At 47.3% G+C, this 18226-nt stretch overlaps 1 protein-coding gene across 1 annotated transcript in view; it reads left to right on the top strand.

Moving 5' to 3' along the window:
- The window catches only part of LOC135510456 (alpha-actinin-3-like), a 62011-nt gene that overhangs the window by 15843 nt on the left and 27942 nt on the right, over positions 1 to 18226 (top strand). The window contains exons 2-6 of the mRNA XM_064931400.1: positions 9173 to 9287; positions 9619 to 9738; positions 9936 to 10022; positions 16710 to 16797; positions 17053 to 17131. Of these exons, the coding sequence (XP_064787472.1) occupies positions 9173 to 9287; positions 9619 to 9738; positions 9936 to 10022; positions 16710 to 16797; positions 17053 to 17131 (489 nt within the window). The remainder of the gene's footprint in view (positions 1 to 9172; positions 9288 to 9618; positions 9739 to 9935; positions 10023 to 16709; positions 16798 to 17052; positions 17132 to 18226) is intronic.

Below are 18226 nucleotides of genomic sequence, written 5' to 3'. Positions count from 1 at the left end.
AACAGGTGGGAGAGGACAGCACATTACTATAGAACAGGTGGGACAGGACAGTACAGTACTATAGAACAGGTGGGACAGGACAGGACAGCACATTACTATAGAACAGGTGGGACAGGACAGTACATTACAATAGAACAGGTGGGACAGGACAGCACATTACTATAGAACAGGTGGGACAGGACAGTACATTACTATAGAACAGGTGGGACAGGACAGCACATTACTATAGAACAGGTGGGACAGGACAGTACATTACTATAGAACAGGTGGGACAGGACAGTACATTACTATAGAACAGGTGGGACAGGACAGTACAGTACTATAGAACAGGTGGGACAGGACAGTACAGTACTATAGAACAGGTGGGACAGGACAGTACATTACTATAGAACAGGTGGGACAGGACAGCACATTACTATAGAACAGGTGGGACAGGACAGGACAGCACATTACTATAGAACAGGTAGGACAGGACAGGACAGCACGTTACTATAGAACAGGCAGGAAAGGACAGGACAGCACATTACTATAGAACAGGTGGGAGAGGACAGCACATTACTATAGAACAGGTGGGACAGGACAGTACAGTACTATAGAACAGGTGGGACAGGACAGGACAGCACATTACTATAGAACAGGTGGGACAGGACAGTACATTACAATAGAACAGGTGGGACAGGACAGCACATTACTATAGAACAGGTGGGACAGGACAGTACATTACTATAGAACAGGTGGGACAGGACAGTACAGTACTATAGAACAGGTGGGACAGGACAGTACATTACTATAGAACAGGTGGGACAGGACAGCACATTACTATAGAACAGGTGGGACAGGACAGGACAGCACATTACTATAGAACAGGTAGGACAGGACAGGACAGCACATTACTATAGAACAGGCAGGAAAGGACAGGACAGCACATTACTATAGAACAGGTGGGACAGGACAGCACATTACTATAGAACAGGTGGGACAGGACAGCACATTACTATAGAACAGGTAGGACAGGACAGGACAGCACATTACTATAAAACAGGTGGGACAGGACAGCACATTACTATAGAACAGGTAGGAAAGGACAGGACAGCACATTACTATAAAACAGGTGGGACAGGACAGCACATTACTATATAACAGGTGGGACAGGACAGCACATTACTATAGAACAGGTGGGACAGGACAGCACATTACTATAGAACAGGTGGGACAGGACAGTACATTTCTATAGAACAGGTGGGACAGGACAGCACATTACTATAGAACAGGTGGGACAGGACAGGACAGCACATTACTATAGAACAGGTGGGACAGGACAGCACATTACTATAGAACAGGTGGGACAGGACAGCACATTACTATAGAACAGGTAGGAAAGGACAGGACAGCACATTACTATAGAACAGGTGGGACAGGACAGCACATTACTATAGAACAGGTAGGAAAGGACAGGACAGCACATTACTATAAAACAGGTGGGACAGGACAGCACATTACTATAGAACAGGTGGGACAGGACAGCACATTACTATAGAACAGGTAGGACAGGACAGGACAGCACATTACTATAGAACAGGTGGGACAGGACAGGACAGCACATTACTATAGAACAGGTAGGACAGGACAGGACAGCACGTTACTATAGAACAGGCAGGAAAGGACAGGACAGCACGTTACTATATTACAGGTGGGACAGGACAGCACATTACTATAGAACGGATGGGACAGGACAGCACATTACTATAGAACAGGCAGGACAGGACAGGACATTACTATAGAACAGGTATGACAGGACAGGACAGCACATTACTATAGAACACGTAGGACAGGACAGGACAGGACATTACTATAGAATACATAGGAAAGGACAGGACAGGACATTACTATAGAACACGTAGGACAGGACAGGACAGCACATTACTATATAACACGTAGGAAAGGACAGGACAGGACATTACTATAGAACAGGCAGGACAGGACAGCACATTACTGTAGAACAGGTAGGACAGGACAGCACATTCCTATAGAAAAGGTAGGACAGGACAGGACAGGACATTACTATAGAACAGGCAGGACAGGACAGCACATTACTATAGAACAGGTAGGAAAGGACAGGACAGCACATTACTATAGAACAGGTGGGACAGGACAGTACAGTACTATAGAACAGGTGGGACAGGACAGCACATTACTATAGAACAGGTGGGACAGGACAGCACATTACTATAGAACAGGTAGGAAAGGACAGGACAGCACATTACTATAAAACAGGTGGGACAGGACAGCACATTACTATAGAACAGGTAGGAAAGGACAGGACAGCACATTACTATAAAACAGGTGGGACAGGACAGTACATTACTATAGAACAGGTGGGACAGGACAGTACAGTACTATAGAACAGGTGGGACAGGACAGTACATTACTATAGAACAGGTGGGACAGGACAGCACATTACTATAGAACAGGTGGGACAGGACAGCACATTACTATAGAACAGGTAGGACAGGACAGGACAGCACGTTACTATAGAACAGGCAGGAAAGGACAGGACAGCACATTACTATAGAACAGGTGGGAGAGGACAGCACATTACTATAGAACAGGTGGGACAGGACAGTACAGTACTATAGAACAGGTGGGACAGGACAGGACAGCACATTACTATAGAACAGGTGGGACAGGACAGTACATTACAATAGAACAGGTGGGACAGGACAGCACATTACTATAGAACAGGTGGGACAGGACAGTACATTACTATAGAACAGGTGGGACAGGACAGTACAGTACTATAGAACAGGTGGGACAGGACAGTACATTACTATAGAACAGGTGGGACAGGACAGCACATTACTATAGAACAGGTGGGACAGGACAGGACAGCACATTACTATAGAACAGGTAGGACAGGACAGGACAGCACGTTACTATAGAACAGGCAGGAAAGGACAGGACAGCACATTACTATAGAACAGGTGGGACAGGACAGCACATTACTATAGAACAGGTGGGACAGGACAGCACATTACTATAGAACAGGTAGGACAGGACAGGACAGCACATTACTATAAAACAGGTGGGACAGGACAGCACATTACTATAGAACAGGTAGGAAAGGACAGGACAGCACATTACTATAAAACAGGTGGGACAGGACAGCACATTACTATATAACAGGTGGGACAGGACAGCACATTACTATAGAACAGGTGGGACAGGACAGCACATTACTATAGAACAGGTGGGACAGGACAGTACATTACTATAGAACAGGTGGGACAGGACAGCACATTACTATAGAACAGGTGGGACAGGACAGGACAGCACATTACTATAGAACAGGTGGGACAGGACAGCACATTACTATAGAACAGGTGGGACAGGACAGCACATTACTATAGAACAGGTAAGAAAGGACAGGACAGCACATTACTATAGAACAGGTGGGACAGGACAGCACATTACTATAGAACAGGTAGGAAAGGACAGGACAGCACATTACTATAAAACAGGTGGGACAGGACAGCACATTACTATAGAACAGGTGGGACAGGACAGCACATTACTATAGAACATGTAGGACAGGACAGGACAGCACATTACTATAGAACAGGTAGGACAGGACAGGACAGCACATTACTATAGAACAGGTGGGACAGGACAGGACAGCACATTACTATAGAACAGGTAGGACAGGACAGGACAGCACGTTACTATAGAACAGGCAGGAAAGGACAGGACAGCACGTTACTATATTACAGGTGGGACAGGACAGCACATTACTATAGAACGGATGGGACAGGACAGCACATTACTATAGAACAGGCAGGACAGGACAGGACATTACTATAGAACAGGTATGACAGGACAGGACAGCACATTACTATAGAACACGTAGGACAGGACAGGACAGGACATTACTATAGAATACATAGGAAAGGACAGGACAGGACATTACTATAGAACACGTAGGACAGGACAGGACAGCACATTACTATATAACACGTAGGAAAGGACAGGACAGGACATTACTATAGAACAGGCAGGACAGGACAGCACATTACTGTAGAACAGGTAGGACAGGACAGGACAGCACATTCCTATAGAAAAGGTAGGACAGGACAGGACAGGACATTACTATAGAACAGGCAGGACAGGACAGCACATTACTATAGAACAGGTAGGACAGGACAGGACAGCACATTACTATAGAACAGGTGGGACAGGACACCACATCCCTAGGTGGATCAGGGGTCATTTGGTTTGGACTTACAGCTATAATCAGGGTTTGTTTGGTTTGGACTGACAGCTATAATCAGGGTTTGTTTGGTTTGGACTGACAACTATAATCAGGGTTCGTTTGGTTTGGACTGATAACTATAATCAGGGTTCGTTTGGTTTGGACTGACAACTATAATCAGGGTTCGTTTGGTTTGGACTGACAGCTATAATCAGGGTTAGATTGGTTTGGACTGACAGCTATAATCAGGATTAGATTGGTTTGGACTGATAGCTATAATCAGGGTTAGATTGGTTTGGACTGACAGCTATAATCAGGGTTAGATTGGTTTGGACTGACAGCTATAATCAGGGTTAGATTGGTTTGGACTAAATCGGAATTCCAAGTCGGAAATCCTTCTTAAGCTCTGGATCACTGATATATTATGATATTCCCTTTACCCCTCCCTCCCTACCTCCCTCTCCCCCCTTTCTTCCCTTTACCCCTCCCTCCCTACCTCCCTCTCCTCCCCTTTCTTCCCTTTACCCCTCCCTCCCTACCTCCCTCTCCCCCATTTCTTCCATTTACCCCTCCCTCCCTACCTCCCTCTCCTCCCCTTTCTTCCCTTTTCCCCTCCCTCCCTCCCCTCCCCTTTTTTCCCTTTACCCCTCCCTCCCTCCCCTCCCCTTTCTTCCCTTTTCCCCTCCCTCCCTCCCCCTCCCCCTTTCTTCCCTTTTCCCCTCCCTCCCTCCCCTCCCCCTTTTTTCCCTTTACCCCTCCCTCCCTCCCCTCCCCTTTCTTCCCTTTACCCCTCCCTCCCTACCTCCCTCTCCCCCATTTCTTCCATTTACCCCTCCCTCCCTACCTCCCTCTCCTCCCCTTTTTTCCCTTTACCCCTCCCTCCCTCTCCTCCCCTTTCTTCCCTTTTCCCCTCCCTCCCTCCCCTCCCCTTTTTCCCTTTACCCCTCCCTCCCCTTTCTTCCCTTTACCCCTCCCTCCCTCTCCTCCCCTGTTCTTCAGCAGACTGTGGTCTAGTGGTCTATCTAGACTAGCAGGCTGTGTGGTCTGTATGTGGAGCCTGTCTAAATTTGGTAATGCGTAGATGTGAGGAGGGTCATGTCAGTTTTGGTCTGTAGAGACTAGGGGGGGACGACACCTGCTGGGACAGGACCGTAGGGCTCTTGTCAAAAGTAGTGCACTCTGTAGGGAATAGGATAACATTTGGGATGCAGACCAGGGCCTCCCCCTGGCTGCTTGTCTGTTCTGCCTTTGCCTCCTGGCAAGCATGGTCTCCCTCTCACTTTCCCTGTCTTTCTCTCTCCCTCTCTCTCTCTCTCTCTCTCTCTCTCTCTGTCTTTCTGAATGTCTCTCTCTCTCTCTTTCTCTCTCTCTCTCTTTCTCTCTCTCTCTCTGTCTTTCTGAATGTCTCTCTCTCTTTCTCTCTCTCTCTCTTTCTCTCTGTCTTTCTGAATGTCTCTTTCTTCCTCTTCTCTCCCTTTCTGTCATGCTAAATGGCTCTCAGTGCCCACACACACACTCTCTACCCACACACACACACACTGCATTAATGGAGAACTGTGCCTTTGTGTTCTGTCTCAAACCACACATCGTGCTTCATTACTGATTAATGGAATCTTTTTTTCTCTCTTTCTCTCTCTCCCACACACTCCTCTGTAGTTGGTCGTTCCGATGCTGCTGGTTTTCTTTCTTTCCGCCCCCTCAACGCGGACTGACGTTCAGATCAATCCGTCAATGATTTAATCTATCAAACCTGTCAAGGCAGAATGACTATCTGAGGTCAGGATGGGTGTTCCAGCCCAGTATATTAGTGGCATCAGTGTCACTGTGTATATTATTATTATAAGATGTATTATTTTGACAGGAAAGTCATACTGAGACGAGGGTGAGCCCTACATAAATACATCCAACGCATACAATATAGAAACTTACACAACATATTAAGAATAACAGACACATTTATCAACATAGAGATCTCTGATCATTACTCCGAACTGACCATGGGGGACCAGAACATCTCATTTCAGAGATCTCTGGAAGTTGTTCCACATAAAGGTCACAAAAATAAATAAATCAGCTTTACCCAACGTGGAGACGGAAGGGGCCTCCAGTGTTATCCGAGACCGGGTTTGGTTATTTGTAAATATATATTGAATTAAGGATGATTGAAACACAAGACATTTCTTGCATGAGTGCTTTGTAGGTAAACACAAGAAAATGTGTCTCTCTCCTTATATACAATGAGGCCAAACCCACTTTTTTTTTTTTACCAAACACAATGGTGAGTTCTAGAACCATCACCAGTAATAAACCTAATGGCACAATGGAAAACAGCATCCTTTGGTTTAAGTGTACATGTAGATGCTGCTGCATGCATATCAATAATATCCCCAGAATCTAAAATATACATAAAAGTGGCCTGGACAATATCCTTCCTATTATCGAAAGTCAGACAAGTTGTGTTTCTGTAATATAAACCAACATTGACTTCAACTTCTTCACCAACTCAGTGACATTAAATGACCATTTTTCATAAAGCCAGATACCAAGATATTTATAGGAAGGAACCCGCTCAATTTATGTACTGTTCAAACTAGTCATTACAAATTCATTTACATCTGAGTTATGGGACCTAGAAAAAAACATGCATTTTGTTTTGTTTTGCATTTAGTGCTAACTTTAGATCCAACAGCAACCTCTGCAGTGGTTGAAAATCAAATGTGAAAAGACTTGGCCAGCGGATGGGGTAATGGAATGAATACAACACTGTATCATCTGCATAGAAACGAATATAACTTTTTTTTACAGCATTACCAATGTTATTTAAACATAAACAGTAGTGGGCCGAGTATGGAACCTTGGGGCACCCCTTTACGTAACTCAAGGAACTCAGATTTGACCCATCTCCCTTAATGGCATGAGTTGTGTCATTAATATAAATATGAAACCATCTGAAAGCATCAGTACCCAACCCTATGGAGGACAGCTTATTCAACAGAATAACACGGTCTACAGTATCAGAAGCTTTTGACAAGTCTACAAACATGGCAGCACAATCCTTTCTATCATCTAAGGCATTTGCAATATCATTTACAACAAGCATGGTAGCCGTAGGGGTATGTTTAGGTCTGAATATGGATTGATGAACATTAAGAATACCATTTACAGATAGAAAATAACATAGCTGTTTGTTGACCAATGATTCTAGGATTTTCGCAAGACAGGGGAGCCTGGAAATTGTTTGGTAATTATCAAGATCACGACTATCCCCGTCCTTATGGAGTGGTAGCACAGAAGCTGCAAGAACTTTATTTTCTGTGAATAAAAAATCCCTTAATAACATTTCCCAAGTCACGTGAGGTTGACTGATCATTCGAGGCAACGGGAGGCGGTGTGTGGGATGAACAGTCAACTGAATAGCCAAGACCAGTATGAGCACCATTTCTTTCAATTAGGAAACCTGCTGAGATAAAATGCAGAGTAAAAGCATCACAAATCGTAACTTTTTCAGTAATGATGCATGAGTCTAAAACAACTTGCTTAGGCAGGGAAGTAGAGGAATGACCCCGCCTTGGTGAATTAACGGTTTTCCAGAATGTAGAGGGATCACTAACAGAGTCTGCCATAGGGCTATGGCCTGTTTAACCAATGCGTTGCGCCTATTTCTCAATTGCTTAAATAGCTGCCAATCAGCTAACAAGACAGTTGTTCTAACCTTGGCCCAGGCTGGATTTCTTATCAAATAGAGGTCTGAGAGTACAGGAGAATACCATGGATTAGTTCAGTTTTTTTGACCCTGAGTTGCTTGAAAGGGGCATGTTGATCAGCCAGAGAGGTGAACATGCCTGATCAACATGGAAGTTCCCAAACAGGGTCTGGTGTGCAGCTAGTAGAAAAAAGCTCTAAACAATATAAATCATGAAGGAATGCATTTTTACATTTCTCTTCACAACTATACAAGGGGTCAGAGTTTTTCTATTTGGTATCTCTAATTCAAGCAATAGGACAGTGGTCCCTGATATCATTTGCAAAATCACCACGAGCCAAACACTTATGGGGACGGTTAGTTAAGATAGGTTCAATCTATGAGGACTTTGCTACGTTTTTTACATTCATCCGGGTGGGTTTTGTTATCAGCTGAGTTGAACTCAAGACAGATGTTGTTAAACTGATCTGAGGCGTAAGCCAATCAAGATTTAGATCTCCCAACACAGCCAGTTCAGATATTAGAAGGGGTTTTAAATCATCAGAAATAATACCAACAGCCTCTGCCGAAGCGACTTGGAGGGCAGTAGACCACAGCAATAAATATATGCATATTTTGGCTAATGGCCACTTTTATAACCAACAGCTCACACATTTTGGGGATAGAGATGCTAAGAGAGCATTATGCCATAAGAGAAGATCTTACATAAATAGCCACTCCTCCCCATAGTTTTATTGCCACAGATACAGGCACAGACACAGAGCAGCACAGTAATGCTGTAACAAGGTTATGGATGTGATGGGACACTTCGGTGTTGCCAATCCTTCTGACCTGTCAGAGAGGCCGGGGGGGAAAGAAAACACTGACCAGTCTGCACTTTTGAAGGGAGTGCTTAAGGCTTCACTTTAGATTAGACTATTTGTTTCTTTATGTTTATTAAGGGGTTGTTTATCAGTGTGGGACAGGGTTCAAGTTGGGGTCTGTTGGTGCTATCGGGCTTTGTCAGTGAGGCTTAGTCTCTGTCTGTTTGTTTGAGAGAGAATGTTAATTAATTCCTTTTTTGTCTCCCTCTCTCTTTTTATCTCTTTCTCTCCCTATCTTCCCCTCCCTCCCTCCCTCCCTCCCTCCCTCCCTCCCTCCCTCCCTCCCTCCCTCCCTCCCTCCCTCCCTCCCTCCCTCCCTCCCTCCCTCCCTCCCTCCCTCCCTCCCTCCCTCCCTCTTAGACTTTCACAGCTTGGTGTAACTCCCACTTGAGGAAGGCAGGGACACAGATCGAGAACATAGAGGATGACTTCAGGAATGGCCTCAAGCTCATGCTGCTGCTGGAGGTCATCTCAGGTGGGTCTGACTCTTAAGTGACTTTAAATCACTGCAAAGTCACTCTAAAAAGTCACATTATATCACTGTTAAGTCATCTAAGTCACTATTAAGTCTCTGGCAAGTTATTTAAGTCACAGTGGAGTGGAGTCACTCTTAAGTCACTCTTAAGCCACTTAAAGTCACTGTAAGTCACTGCTAAGCCACCATTGAGTCACTTTAAGATGGTATCAGGTCAAATAAAGCAGAAATGAATGGAGAATGGCACAGACCTCTCTTAATTGAGTAATACTTCACCAATCATTTTGTGTTGCAGAGAGAAGTTTAAAGCATTTTTAAAAATTGTATACAGGTGAGAGACTGCCCAAACCTGACAAAGGCAAGATGCGTTTCCACAAGATCGCCAACGTGAACAAAGCCCTGGACTTCATCTGCAGCAAGGGAGTCAAGCTGGTGTCCATCGGAGCTGAGGGTGACACTTCATTTTGGATTGATCCTTTATTCGTGGTTCTAGAGTCCCATTTACCAAATGAGTTTATATACTTGTTTAAGGATAGAGTGAGGTATTATATCTGAGAGACACCTGAACAGTAGGCCAGCATAGACTGAGTTTTGGCCAGTGCTCCATGTTGCCATGGTTTCTGATGGGGCTCTGTGATTGACTTGCAGAGATCGTCGACGGTAACACGAAGATGACTCTGGGAATGATCTGGACCATCATCCTGCGCTTCGCCATCCAGGACATCTCCGTGGAAGGTCAGTGTGTGTGTGTGTGTGTGGATGGGTCGGCGTGTGTGTATATGCAGGCGTGGACTTGGAAAAAGGTTACTCTTGGATCTGGAACATGGTCGTTCAATTCATCTTAAAAAATACATTTTTGCAACTTTGTTACCAAACATTTCCCCTCAGTTCCACCCGTCATAATCTCATAAACACTAACTCCAAACCAATGCACACACTGAACATAAACACAGTTGAACAGTACAGTACGTACATTAAGTCTACATACTCTTACACAGCTATCAGACGCACAGTAGCACTGTCTATTCATATGCTATTCATTAACATTGTGACTATACACACTTTAAAAATGCTGGGTTTAAAGCAACACAATTTGGGTAAATTTTGGACAGAACACGTGTTCGGTTATTTTGATCCAGTCAGTTGTTGCTTTCTTCAAGTTGGGTTGTTAATGTTGAGTTATTGAACTATAATCCACCAGGTGGTGGTTTATGGTTTAGTAGGGACATGGTTTTCAGATTATGGCTTTCAACATATGTTGGCAATACAACAGAACAGATGAACCGGAATGACATTTACTCTCATGGGTGGTCAAAAATAACTATCTGAAAGACACGCCCCTAATAAGCCACACCTCCAGTTTTTTAAATCTGACCCGGTGGATCATAGCTCAGGAAACCAACTGGCTGGGTTCAAAATAACCCAAAGTATGTTCTGTCCACTCTTTACCCATGTACTATACAACATTATACATATGCCTGCCACTAACATATCAACACATGAATTACACACACATTCATAAAGGTGTCATAGGCTCACGGTGTAGACACTTTCTACATGTGGCACACTCAAAATAACATGACTCTTATAGCAGAACCACTTGGCTACTGTATAGCCTACTCTCAGTCTAATACACACTGTTAACCCATTCATATTACTCAAATATTACTCAAGCCTCAGCTACAGTGCCTTGCGAAAGTATTCGGCCCCCTTGAACTTTGCGACCTTTTGCCACATTTCAGGCTTCAAACATAAAGATATAAAACTGTATTGTTTTGTGAAGAATCAACAACAAGTGCGACACATTCATTGGATCATTCAGAGTGTTATGTACTTGAGTGAAGACCCAAAAGCGGTTTTAACAGAAAACAGAGTTCTTTAATGAAAAAACAGGAATGGCATAAATCCTCTTCCAACGTAGTCAATGGAACAAAATAACGTAGTATAATGCAGGATGCACCTGCCAGGCAGACTCCGACAGGATAGGACAAGGTGGAAGCAAACGGGACGACAGCTTGCTTCTGGCATCAAAAAACACAAACAAGAATCAGACACTGAAAGTAGCAGGAACAGAGAGAGAAATAGAGACCTAATCAGAGGGGGAAGAGAGAACAGGTGGGGAAAGAGTGAATGAGCTAGTTAGGGGAAATGTAGAACAGCTGAAGAATGAGAGACAGAGAAGGTAACCTAAAAAGACCAGCAGAGAGAGACAGAGTGAAGAGAAAGGACAGGAACAGACATAACAAGACATGACAGTACCCCCCCACTCACCGAGCGCCTCCTGGCGCACTCGAGGAGGTAACCTGGCGGCAACGGAGGAAATCATCGATCAGTGAACGGTCCAGCACGTCCCGAGAGGGAACCCAACTCCTCTCCTCAGGACCGTACCCCTCCCAATCCACTAGGTACTGATGACCACGGCCCCGAGGGCGCATGTCCAAAATCTTACGAACCCTGTAGATGGGTGCGCCCTCGACAAGGATGGGGGGAGGGACGGGCGGGGCGCGAAGAACGGGCTTAACACAGGAGACATGGAAGACCGGGTGAACGCGACGAAGATAGCGCGGGAGAAGAAGTCGCACTGCGACAGGATTAATGACCTGAGAAATACGGAACGGACCAATGAACCGCGGGGCCAACTTGCGAGAAGCTGTCTTAAGGGGAAGGTTCTGAGTGGAGAGCCATACTCTCTGACCGCAACAATATCTAGGACTCTTGGTCCTACGCTTATTAGCGGCCCTCACAGTCTGCGCCCTATTACGGCAAAGTGCCGACCTGACCCCCTTCCAGGTGCGCTCGCAACGCTGGACAAAAGCCTGAGCGGAGGGGACGCAGGACTCGGCGAGCTGAGATGAGAACAGCGGAGGCTGGTACCCGAGGCTACTCTGAAAAGGGGATAGACCGGTAGCAGACGAGGGAAGCGAGTTGTGGGCGTACTCTGCCCAGGGGAGCTGTTCTGACCAAGACGCAGGGTTACGAAAAGAAAGACTGCGTAAAATGCGACCAACAGTCTGATTGGCCCGTTCGGCTTGACCGTTAGACTGGGGATGAAAGCCGGACGAGAGACTGACGGAAGCCCCAATCAAACGGCAAAACTCCCTCCAAAATTGGGACGTGAACTGCGGGCCTCTGTCGGAAACGACGTCAGAAGGAAGGCCATGAATACGGAAAACATTCTCGATAATGATCTGAGCCGTCTCCTTAGCAGAAGGGAGCTTATCGAGAGGAATGAAATGAGCCGCCTTAGAGAATCTATCGACAACCGTAAGAATAACTGTCTTCCCCGCTGATGAAGGCAGTCCGGTGATAAAATCTAAAGCGATGTGAGACCACGGTCGAGAGGGAATGGGAAGCGGTCTGAGACGGCCGGCAGGAGGAGAGTTCCCAGATTTAGTCTGCGCGCAGACCGAACAAGCGGCGACAAATCGACGCGCGTCACGTTCCCGAGTGGGCCACCAGAAACGCTGGCGAATGGAAGCGAGCGTACCCGAACGCCGGGGTGGCCGGCTAACTTGGCAGAGTGGGCCCACTGAAGAACGGCCGGACGAGTAGGAACGGGAACGAACAGAAGGTTCCTAGGACAAGCTCGCGGCGACGGAGTGTGAGCGAGTGCTTGCTTTACCTGCCTCTCAATTCCCCAGACAGTCAACCCGACAACACGCCCGTCAGGGAGAATCCCCTCGGGGTCGGTGGAGACCTCAGAAGAACTGAAGAGACGAGATAAAGCATCAGGCTTGGTGTTTTTGAGCCCGGACGATAAGAAATAATAAACTCGAAACGAGCGAAAAACAGAGCCCAACGAGCCTGACGCGCATTAAGTCGTTTGGCTGAACGGATGTACTCAAGGTTCCTATGGTCAGTCCAAACGACAAAAGGAACGGTCGCCCCCTCCAACCACTGTCGCCATTCGCCTAGGGCTAAGCGGATGGCGAGCAGTTCGCGATTACCAACATCATAGTTACGTTCTGACGGCGATAAGCGATGAGAGAAAAACGCGCAAGGATGGACCTTGCCGTCAGAGAGAGAGTGCTGAGAAAGAATGGCTCCCACGCCCACCTCTGACGCGTCAACCTCAACAACAAACTGTCTAGAGATGTCAGGTGTAACAAGAATAGGAGCGGATGTAAAACGATTCTTAAGAAGATCAAAAGCTCCCTGGGCGGAAACGGACCACTTAAAGCACGTCTTAACACAAGTAAGGGCTGTGAGGGGAGCTGCCACCTGACCGAAATTACGGATGAAACGACGATAGAAATTAGCGAAGCCCAGAAAGCGCTGCAGCTCGACGCGTGACTTAGGAACGGGCCAATCAATGACAGCCTGGACCTTAGCGGGATCCATCTTAATGCCCTCAGCGGAAATAACGGAACCGAGAAAAGGGACAGAGGCGGCATGAAAAATGCACTTCTCAGCCTTCACATAAAGACAGTTCTCCAAAAGGCGCTGGAGGACGCGTCGCACGTGCTGAACATGAATCGAGAGAGACGGAGAAAAAATCAGGATATCGTCCATGTAAACGAAAACAAAAATGTTCAGCATGTCTCTCAGGACGTCGTTAACTAGTGCCTGAAAGACAGCTGGAGCGTTAACGAGGCCGAAAGGAAGAACCCGGTATTCAAAGTGCCCTAACGGAGTGTTAAACGCCGTCTTCCACTCGTCCCCCTCCCTGATGCGCACGAGATGGTAGGCGTTACGAAGGTCCAATTTGGTGAAAAACCTGGCTCCCTGCAGGATCTCGAAGGCTGAAGACATAAGAGGAAGCGGGTAACGATTCTTAACTGTTATGTCATTCAGCCCTCGATAATCCACGCATGGGCGCAGGGACCCGTCCTTCTTCTGAACAAAAAAAAACCCCGCTCCGGCGGGAGAGGAGGAGGAGACTATGGTACCGGCGTTGAGCGAAACCGACAAATAATCCTCGAGAGCCTTACGTTCGGGAGCCGACAGAGAGTATAATCTACCCCAGGGGGGAGTAGTTCCCGGAAGGAGATCAATACTACAGTCATACGACCGGTGTGGAGGGAGAGAAGTGGCCTTGGAACGACTGAACACCGTGCGCAGATCGTGATACTCCTCCGGCACCCCTGTCAAATCGCCAGGCTCCTCCTGTGAAGAAGAGACAGAGGAAACAGGAGGGATAGCAGACATTAAACAGGTCACATGACAAGAAACATTCCAGGATAGGATAGTATTACTAGACCAATTAATAGAAGGGTTATGGCGCACTAGCCAGGGATGACCCAAAACAACAGGTGTAAAAGGTGAACGAAAAATTAAAAAAGAAATGGTTTCGCTATGATTACCAGAGACAGTGAGGGTTAAAGGCAGCGTCTCACGCTGAATCTTGGGGAGAGAACTACCATCTAAAGCGAACAAGGCCGTGGGCTCCCCTAACTGTCTGAGAGGAATGTCATGTTCCCGAGCCCAGGTCTCGTCCATAAAACAGCCCTCCACCCCAGAGTCTATCAAGGCACTGCAGGAAGCAGATGAACCGGGCCAGCGGAGATGGACCGGAAAGGTAGTGCGTGATCCAGAAGGAGAGGCCTGAGTAGTTGCGCTCACCAGTAGCCCTCCCTTTACTGATGAGCTCTGGCTTTTACTGGACATGAGGTGACAAAATGACCAGCGGAGCCGCAGTAGAGACAGAGGCGATTGGTGATTCTCCGTTTCTTCTCCTTGGCCGAGATGCGGATACCCCCCAGCTGCATAGGCTCAGCATCCGAGCCGGCGGAGGAGGGTGGCAGTGATGCGGCAGGTGGCAGTGATGTGGAGAGCGGAGCAACGGAGAACGCGAGCTCCTTTCCACGAGCTCGGCGACGAAGATCAAACCGTCGCTCTATGCGAATAGCGAGAGCTATTAAGGAGTCCAGACAGGAAGGAACCTCCCGGGAGAGGATCTCATCCTTAACCTCGACGAGGAGACCCTCCAGAAAACGAGCGAGCAAAGCCGGCTCGTTCCAGTCACTAGAGGCAGCGAGAGTGCGAAACTCAATAGAATAATCCGTTATGGATCTATTCCCCTGACATAGGGAAGACAGGGCCCTGGAAGCCTCCTCGCCAAAAACAGAACGGTCAAAAACCCGTATCATCTCCTCCTTAAAGTCCTGATACTGGTTAATACACTCAGCCCTCGCCTCCCAGATTGCCGTGCCCCACTCACGCGCCCGTCCGGTAAGGAGAGAAATGACGTAGGCGATGCGGGCTGCGCTCCTGGAGTAAGTGTTGGGCTGGAGAGAGAACACCACATCACACTGAGTGAGGAATGAGCGGCACTCAGTGGGCTCCCCAGAGTAACACGGCGGGTTGTTGATCCTGGGCTCCGGAGACTCGGAAACCCTGGAAGTGGGCGGTGGATCGAGGTGGAGTTGGTGAACCTGTCTTGTGAGGTCGGAGACTTGGACGGCCAGGGTCTCAACGGCATGTCGAGCAGCAGACAATTCCTCCTCGTGTCTGCCTAGCATCGCTCCCTGGATCTCGACGGCGGAGTGAAAAGGGTCCGGAGCCGCTGGGTCCATTCTTGGTCTGATTCTTCTGTTATGTACTTGAGTGAAGACCCAAAAGCGGTTTTAACAGAAAACAGAGTTCTTTAATGAAAAAACAGGAATGGCATAAATCCTCTTCCAACGTAGTCAATGGAACAAAATAACGTAGTATAATGCAGGATGCACCTGCCAGGCAGACTCCGACAGGATAGGACAAGGTGGAAGCAAACGGGACGACAGCTTGCTTCTGGCATCAAAAAACACAAACAAGAATCAGACACTGAAAGTAGCAGGAACAGAGAGAGAAATAGAGACCTAATCAGAGGGGGAAGAGAGAACAGGTGGGGAAAGAGTGAATGAGCTAGTTAGGGGAAATGTAGAACAGCTGAAGAATGAGAGACAGAGAAGGTAACCTAAAAAGACCAGCAGAGAGAGACAGAGTGAAGAGAAAGGACAGGAACAGACATAACAAGACATGACACAGAGATCCTCACTGAACTTCTGGAGAGAGTTTGCTGCACTGAAAGTAAAGGGGCTGAATAATTTTGCACGCCCAATTTTTCAGTTTTTGATTTGTTAAAAAAGTTTGAAATATCCAATAAATGTTGTTCCACTTCATGATTGTGTCGCACTTGTTGTTGATTCTTCACAAAAAAATACAGTTTTATATCTTTATGTTTGAAGCCTGAAATGTGGCAAAAGGTCGCAAAGTTCAAGGGGGCCGAATACTTTCACAAGGCACTGTACATACACACTTTGCAAATGCTCCACACACACACACACACGCACGCATGCACGCACGCACGCACAGGTCACTAAGCTCGACACCTTCACAGCACAGGGTTACTGGAACATATTTAGCCTCCTCCTTTAGGATAACACTCTCACCCCCTGCCTCCCCCTCTCTCCCCCTGTCTCTCCTCTTTCTCCCCCCATGCAGAGACCTCTGCTAAAGAGGGTCTTCTTCTATGGTGCCAGAGGAAGACTGCCCCCTACAGGAATGTTAACGTTCAGAACTTCCACATCAGGCAAGCACTGGGCGCCACCCTGTGGTCATCTCTGTCTTACTTAGATCTTTCACTTGCTTTAAACTTTACCTCCAACATTTTCCTTGTCCTAATGCTTTTCCTCTCCTCTCTTGTATTCTGTCTTCTCCTCTTGCTCATTGTTCTCCTCTCATCTCTCTCTCCATTATATATTTTCTCCTCATCCCTCCTTCTTCCCTCCCTCCCTTTGGGTCCTCCTCGCCTCCTCTCCTCTCCTCCATTGGGTGATGGATTCAGTTGGAAAGATGGCCTGGCACTGTGTGCCCTGATCCACAGACACAGACCTGACCTCATTGACTACTCCAAACTGAAAAAGGTGCCCCCCTCCCCTTCTTAGAGTCCACTAGGTTCAACACCAGTCCCTTGCCCTCTTAGAGTCCGCTAGGGTCAACACCAGTCCCATCCCCTCTTAGAGTCCACTAGGGTCAACACCAGTCCATTCTCCTCTTAGCGTCCACTAGGGTCAACACCAGTCCCATCCCCACTTAGAGTCCACTAGGGTCAACACCAAATCAAATCAAATCAAATGTATTTATATAGCCCTTCGTACATCAGCTGATATCTCAAAGTGCTGTACAGAAACCCAGCCTAAAACCCCAAACAGCAAGCAATGCAGGTGTAGAAGCACTAGGGTCAACACCAGTCCCTTCTCCTCTTAGAGTCCACTACGGAGTCCACTAGGGTCAACACCAGTCCCTTCTCCTCTTAGAGTCCACTACGGAGTCCACTAGGGTCAACACCAGTCCCATCCCCTCTTAGAGTCCACTAGGGAGTCCACTAGGTTCAACACCAGTCCCTTCTCCTCTTAGAGTCCACTAGGGTCAACACCAGTCCCTTCTCCTCTTAGAGTCCACTAGGGTCAACACCAGTCCTTTCTCCTCTTAGAGTCCACTACGGAGTCCACTAGGGTCAACACCAGTCCCTTCTCCTCTTAGAGTCCACTACAGAGTCCACTAGGGTCAGCACCAGTCCCATCCCCTCTTAGAGTCCACTAGGGTCAACACCAGTCCCTTCTCCTCTTAGAGTCCACTAGGGTCAACACCAGTCCCTTCTCCTCTTAGAGTCCACTAGGGAGTCCACTAGGGTCAACACCAGTCCCTTCTCCTCTTAGAGTCCACTAGGGTCAACACCAGTCCCTTCTCCTCTTAGAGTCCACTACGGAGTCCACTAGGGTCAACACCAGTCCCATCCCCTCTTAGAGTCCACTAGGGAGTCCACTAGGGTCAACACCAGTCCCTTCTCCTCTTAGAGTCCACTAGGGTCAACACCAGTCCCATCCCCTCTTAGAGTCCACTAGGGAGTCCACTTGGGTCAACACCAGTCCCTTCTCCTCTTAGAGTCCACTAGGGTCAACACCAGTCCCATCCCCTCTTAGAGTCCACTAGGGAGTCCACTAGGGTCAACACCAGTC

Source organism: Oncorhynchus masou, chromosome 23 (genome assembly GCF_036934945.1).
Source record: "Oncorhynchus masou masou isolate Uvic2021 chromosome 23, UVic_Omas_1.1, whole genome shotgun sequence".
Taxonomy (NCBI): domain Eukaryota; kingdom Metazoa; phylum Chordata; class Actinopteri; order Salmoniformes; family Salmonidae; genus Oncorhynchus; species Oncorhynchus masou.
Note: the sequence above shows the minus strand (reverse complement) of the source record. Positions and strands in the feature narration are given on the sequence as shown.